The sequence below is a fragment of the Phalaenopsis equestris genome, unplaced genomic scaffold (genome assembly GCF_001263595.1).
Source record: "Phalaenopsis equestris unplaced genomic scaffold, ASM126359v1 Scaffold000036, whole genome shotgun sequence".
Classification (NCBI taxonomy): domain Eukaryota; kingdom Viridiplantae; phylum Streptophyta; class Magnoliopsida; order Asparagales; family Orchidaceae; genus Phalaenopsis; species Phalaenopsis equestris.
In genome coordinates, this window is record NW_018164478.1 from 4742614 (window position 1) to 4749375 (window position 6762).

The 6762-nt window shown below is 33.8% G+C and overlaps 1 protein-coding gene across 5 annotated transcripts in view; it reads right to left on the reverse strand.

Moving 5' to 3' along the window:
- Positions 1–302: 302 nt before the first annotated feature.
- The window catches only part of LOC110018977, an 18692-nt gene continuing 12232 nt past the window's right edge, over positions 303–6762 (reverse strand). For all 5 annotated transcript variants that reach the window (XM_020716488.1, XM_020716487.1, XM_020716485.1 and 2 more), the window contains exons 6-9: positions 3454–3513; positions 3153–3368; positions 1708–3063; positions 303–899 (exon numbers count right to left, since the gene is read on the reverse strand). In XM_020716488.1, the coding sequence (XP_020572147.1) occupies positions 582–899; positions 1708–3063; positions 3153–3368; positions 3454–3513 (1950 nt within the window). In that variant the 3' untranslated portion in view covers positions 303–581. The remainder of the gene's footprint in view (positions 900–1707; positions 3064–3152; positions 3369–3453; positions 3514–6762) is intronic.

The window sequence follows — 6762 nt, forward strand, 5'->3', positions numbered from 1 at the left end:
TGCGAAATTGGCGAAGGACGGAGTAGACGTGCACATGCAGGGGAAGATCGACGGGGGAAGAGGACAGCGGTGCTGTGCATTTTAGCACTTAGGCGCGAACGAGTGACTTAATATTAATTAAATTTAATTAATAATATTAATGATTTTAATAATAATTTTTCTTTTTTTTATTTTTTTAGCGTAAAAAATTTTTCTTAAAAAAAAAAAAAAAAAAGCGAAATATACATTTTCATCGACAAATATGTAAAAGTTGAAGTTTAGGTGAATATATAACTACATAAGTGGTATGTAGGTATCTAATGTCAATAAACAAAATGTAAAATTCCTACGGCTATATGCAATAATTAAGGCCAGCACAAGTATATTTACAAATTACTCCCTAATTTGACCTCTAAACAACTACAACTATCCCATCATAAGGGAACGAAATCATCCCTTGTTCATGCAATCAGTTGCCTGATAAAGACTATACAATGGCCAAGAATTTTTACAGGTTCAGTTTCCACAGGTGGCAAAGTGTGCAATTTTGCATTTTGAGACATTATTTCAAATGTGCAGAACGTTACTTACCCTATGGGAGATTAGTCCAAAGGAGAACGGCATTTTGATCTTCTGGTACTAGCAGTCTTGTTCTCAGCTGTCCCGACGGTTAAATCCTGCAATATCGAGTTTTCTCCGTCTCCTCTCTTCTTAGAACAGGCAGGAGAGGGTGAAATTGAAATTTGAGAACTTCTACAGGACCTGTCACCTTTTGTACAACAGTTTTCATTATTTGACATTGTTAGCTTTGGATGATGGAAGCCACGAGAAGCATAAACAGTTCCTTTACAGGCTTTTCCTCTCTTAACAGAAGCATGCAATGCTGAGTTTGATGGGGGCAGTTGATGAAGATTTTGAGCCTGGTAATGAAGTGATTTGAGTTAAAATCAGGGTTTCTCCAAACAGACGTGTTATGTTCTTTTACAACACACCAAAAATAGAAAATTGGGAAATTTATATAATTAGCATACCATTTTTTGTATTTACGTATTTCACACCAAAACTTGTATATTTACATACATAGAACTTTGGTACTTTAAACATAAGCTTAACAGAAATACCATCCTCGTGAAAGATCATTAAAAATTACGAAAATTTAAATACTTTACACTCAATTTCCCTATGTATTCACATATCTAACACCTAAAACTTCAATTTTTACCTACATGCCACTTTATCTATGCATGAAAAGAGATAATTGGCCTACTAAAAATTGAACAGCAATGGAGCTGCATTTAGAAAAAAAGTGGCATGCAGGCAAAAATTGAATACTTCAATAGATGTAATTCGCAATGCTCGTCTGTTCGCAAAAGATTTGGGTGTTATAATGTAAAAAAATAAAGTTTATACTAAAAGCCCGGAGTGCAGCTATTATAATTTTCATTTTAACTTGTCTCTATAATATCATTTTGAACAAAATCTCCCCCAAGAAAGTGTTAGCAGGTTTTCGACTAGTTCTTATTTCAGGTAAAAACAATTTCTCTCAGCAGAACACAAAATAATTCAAAAGTTGCTCATCTCATTAAGAAAATAATTCCTATTACTAGCCACTACAAACAATCTTTAAAAATGAAGCATTTATGGGCGAAATTGAAGACTTTCAATAATTTCTTAGAACCTGAATAAAAAATTCTAGAAAATTCAAACAAAAAGAAGCTGAGATAGTACCTTATTTTGAATTTGCATAGGTGCGTCGCCACATAATTCTTCTTCCTCTTCTGAGTCCTCTAAATCTTCACATTCAAACACCACATTTGCGCTTTCATCGTCGGAATCACTCAGTTCTTCTTGCTCCATTACTATTCCTGGATTAGACTCTTCATGAAAGTCTTCTGCGCAATGGTGGCATGAAATATCATGACTCTCTCCAAATCCATCTTTCGAATAGAATGAAGTCGATTGAATCAATAAATTGGCTTCCCTCGAATCCTTGAGTTCTTCGTCTGTAAAGTCAAAAGGTTTTAAATTTGCTCGCCTGACTTTCTCAACTATTCTTTCTTCCGATGTGGATGCACTTAGCTCAACATTCTGATTATCGCCTACTTTGGCGGTCCTTTCCATGTCCATTGTAGAAGATAAGTGAATATTCAAGTCAAGCTTAGTTATTCCGTCACCTTGACATTCAGATGGTGCACCATTTACTATTAAATCTGCAGACACCCCATCACTATTATTCTCAAATCTTTGCAGAAGTGGATGGAAATCAGTACTTGAAACAGTTGGAAAAGCTGATCCTCGCCTTGAATTGCCAGGATCTGCAGTGCTAACCATACCGATCGAACATTGGGAACCGACAAGCAAGTTGCACGAACTCGGAGCGGCGTTCTGACAATTAAACAAGAAACGAGAAGGGTTCTGAAACAGTAATGGATGCAACTGGACATCAGATTCAGAAGCATTATCTTTCAAGTGATGATTATCTGAAAGCTTGCATGTATTTTCTATAAGATTCAGCACGCTAACTCCTGCTTCTGCTACATGAGAAACCCTAAGAGCATGATCCTTCAATGGATTATCATTAACAATAGAATGTCGTGGCTCGCCGTGATATACTTTGAAAGCCGATTGAGATATCACACGAACGGACGGGGGAAGGTTCACGGGAGGCAAATCCGGAGCGAGTTTTACTATCCGGAGTCCTTTTCTCTTCCGAGCTCGATAGGATTGCGTCAATAAATGACTTCGTGAGGTTCCTGAGATGAGACACGAAGAAAGATGCCTCGAAGAAATGCTGTAAGATGCGCCATATCCTATTTGGGAAAATTGATGTAAACAATGAATGTCTTTTGGTGATTTTGAAGAATTCAAAATCATATTTTCAGTTCCAGTTTCCAGTATTGATTCACCAGAATCATTTGTGATAGAGGTACAGTTTACACCATTACTACTGCTAATGCATGAACGTTGGCCATGGGGAGCCATGTTTTTAGACTTTCCAGCCTCCATGTCTGCTAGAAAAGCTTCATGAACATAAGCTTCATCTTCACAATCCATGTCACCCTCACTGTTATCTCCATAGTTTACCTGGGTGACACATCCATAAAAATGTTGAAGCTGTAAGAAACAAATAAGATTCTTAGAATACTCATTGGATGAATAATATCCGAACAAACCTCCTTTTCTGAAGTTTCTTGCTCCGTCATACATGCTTTCAATCTTCTTCTTTTAGCCTCATATAGACGCCTTCTCTCTTTAACTGCCTCATTTTTTTTATATGATTTCTGGGTTCCGGTAGCAATTCTCCATTGTCGTGGTAGCATTGAGGGGTCTCTATGGGGGACAAAATATTTCCAAACAGATAGCCAATCATGCTTGAAGATTCTTAATCCCTGGTTTTGATAGAAAAATAATGATTAGTGGGGAATAAAAAGCACTAAAAATTTACCAAGAGCATACTGATGGAATTAATTCCACCTCATAGATGACTGCCTTCTCATCTTCTGTCAAAGGGGAGGATTTCATGCGCCTGACTGCCTACAAAAGTGCAGCAGAGATAAACTACACAGTGAAAGCAAACTTTAAAACTGTAACAAAAGCTTAAAAAAATGAAAAAACTTTATTCAGCTATTTGGGGATTGGAATTCAGATGATTAATGAAGAATACTGTACAAGGTTACTTAGATTTTCATAATGTAACAGCTAAACCTATGTGTTTAAAAAAAAATAGAACAATATAATAAAAAAAAAATAGAACAATATAATAAAATTTTAGAAAATAGGAGAATGGCAAATACTCACTCATACATCTTTAGAAAGAGAGATAATTACAAATTAAAAAAAAAATATCCTAGAGCTCAATGAATTCGTGCTCCAGAATTTCATGACTATCCGCTGTTAGGGATTTGTGGGCCGCCTCCTTCCTATTTGCCGCCCTCCAACTACAGCTAGTTAAACCATCAATCATAGCTTTATGCATTCCATCTCCATCTCGCAATTACCCGTAACTTTCACCCACAATTATTTCTAGTGTTTTCATCGCAGTAACAGACATTATTCAACACTCTCCCTCATACTCATTGGCAGAGATCTACGATTTGAAATTTGCTCAAAATATTTTAAATGGATGGCTGCTAGGCCTTTGGTGAATATCCCGAAAGGTTGATTGCCTAGTAGAATATAAAGATTACAAATGAACCCACTCTATTTTTTCAAGCATAGAATGTTAGTCCACCTCCACATATTTGATTCAATCATATCATACTGCGAGTGCAGGCAATACCATGCAAACTCGTTATCACATCATAACATTATACATCCTTCTCATTTAATCTGTAGATCTCCTAGCACAACTTATAACCATAAAATTTTGCAAGTACCTTGAAAAATAGCGCTAAGCTCTAATTTTGCAATTGATCTTGAGACCCGGGTTTGGTTTTTTACTAATCCATAATCCAAGGTTTTCTACAATACATGTTCAATAACCTAACGTTGATCGTCTATCTATCAGTCAGTATCAGCATAACGTTCTAGCTTTACAGTTTCATGCCATCTATAAGGAATTCAGTTTTCAAGTTTAGATTTTAAATACCTGAAGAATCTATAGGTAAACTAAAGGTGAGATTCCTTTGGCTTATCTAAGAATTGATTTATGAGGCTCATCACAAAAGCAACAACTAGATATGTATAAGATATATTAACTTTTAAATAATCTTCGATATTTTTTTTTATATTTATTTCTCTTAATAGATCCATGATATATTTCTATGGTGAAATAAATAACCTTTTTTCTGACTAAGCACCTCTATGTCTAGAAAGTATTTAAATTTGTTGAGTTATTTATCTCAAATTCAACAATAAAAATTTTCATAAGTAATTAATTCATCATCACATGTAATAATTACATCAACAGCATAACGACAAGAATTGCAACTTTCCCTTCAATTAAGTGTTCAATAAAGAGTGTAGAGTCTCCATAGATTGCCTATATCTCATCTCACTCAGGACTTTTGTGAAGTTTCCAAAACATGCCCTAGGAGATTGATTTAGCCCAAATAGTTTCTTTTTAAATTTGCATACCTGTCTGCCACACATTGTAAAAAACATTCTTTACATCATATTGAGCCATATGAACTTAACAATTAGAAAGATAAGAATGTGAAACATATTCACTTTTGTAAAAGGAGCAAATCTTTCAAAGTAGTCTATTCAATAAAATTGGGCATAATCTTTTGCTACTGATTTAGTTTTATATATATATATATATAAGCTCCCACTAGCTTTAGATCTTAAAGTAAAAATTCATTTGCATACTAAAATCTATTTTTTCCTTTTAGCAACTCAACTATATTCCAAGTGTTGTTATTTTCATGAGCATTCATCTCTTCTCCCAAAACTTTCTCACAATTCATTACTGATGTCTGAAAAGAATTTTGATAGTAATAATATTTGCAAGAAAAGTTTTACATGTTGGAGAGAAGTTTTCAAAGAACATGTATTGAGTTATAGGACATAGAGAATGTTCTGCATCGTTTCAAAAAGCAATATATTAAGACCAGCTTCAAGTGAAGTAGGAAGGCCACTGGAATTGGTTCCAATATTTGAAATTTCAAGAGAGCTTGGATAGGCTGTGTCCTTGTATGAAACTAGAGTTGTTTAATAATCAAAATGTTAATCTTAGTGGGATAAAATTAGTCTTCCACGTGTACTAATACGCATAATAGTCAAGAGAAAAAAATACTAAGTTCGTCAGCCTTATCTTCCATAGCATTGTTCTGCCATTAAAGATAAGTACGATTAAACTGGGATAACCTTTTTACTAAATATGATATAAATTGATATTTTTTATTAGTTTGAAGACAATATTTATACTCTTTTGAGTGTAAGATTATCCTATGAAAAAACAGTCAACTGTTATAATTTTTCAAATTGTTCTTTATGAATGTATATATAAAACATTCAAATACTTTAAAAGGATTTTTTGCAAAAAAACTATGCTTACAAAAAAATTTGTGAGGTAAAGAGAATTTTTTATAACAATCACTTTAGAGGGCATACTATCTATCAAATATCTTGAGATAATATGTAGTACCTCCCCCAATATCTCTTGAGAGAAGAGTCGTGGTAAACTAGTCAATTTTCCTTTTAACAATACCAAGTTGTTGTGGGGCATCAGGACATAGGGATTGTTAAATAATGCCCTCAATATTGAAAAAATATGATAAAATTTAATCAAAATCATGTACTATGCATGAATTCTTTAATGTAACACCAAATTAATTTTTATTATAGCGATAAAAATCAAGATAATATACATATTTTTGTTTGATAAGATATAAACATGTCCTCCAAGTACAAACATCATTAAATGTCCTAAAAGCCATAGTTGTAGAAATATTAGGGATGTTTAAGAAACCTCAAATGTCATAACATATTAACAGGAAAGTAGTAGATGATGAAGATTCCCACAAAGAATGCGCTGTGATATTTTAGCAATTTCACAAGTATGTTAAGATTTTTTAACAAGGAAGACAACATATGTCTGAGAATTTAAAAGATGGATGCATAGAAATACATCTCAAATTAAGGCGCATAAAAAATGCCTTAAAGAAACTGTGTTACCGTCTTGCCCAAACTTGATCATGTTCCACGTAGAGACGGGCAAGAAATGCAAAAAAATTATCTTCCTACATATTATTTTAACATCATCACTACATTTTATATTGAAATATTGAAAGTAATCTAACTCAATCCATTCATTGCATTGAAGTATTCAATGACGGGTAG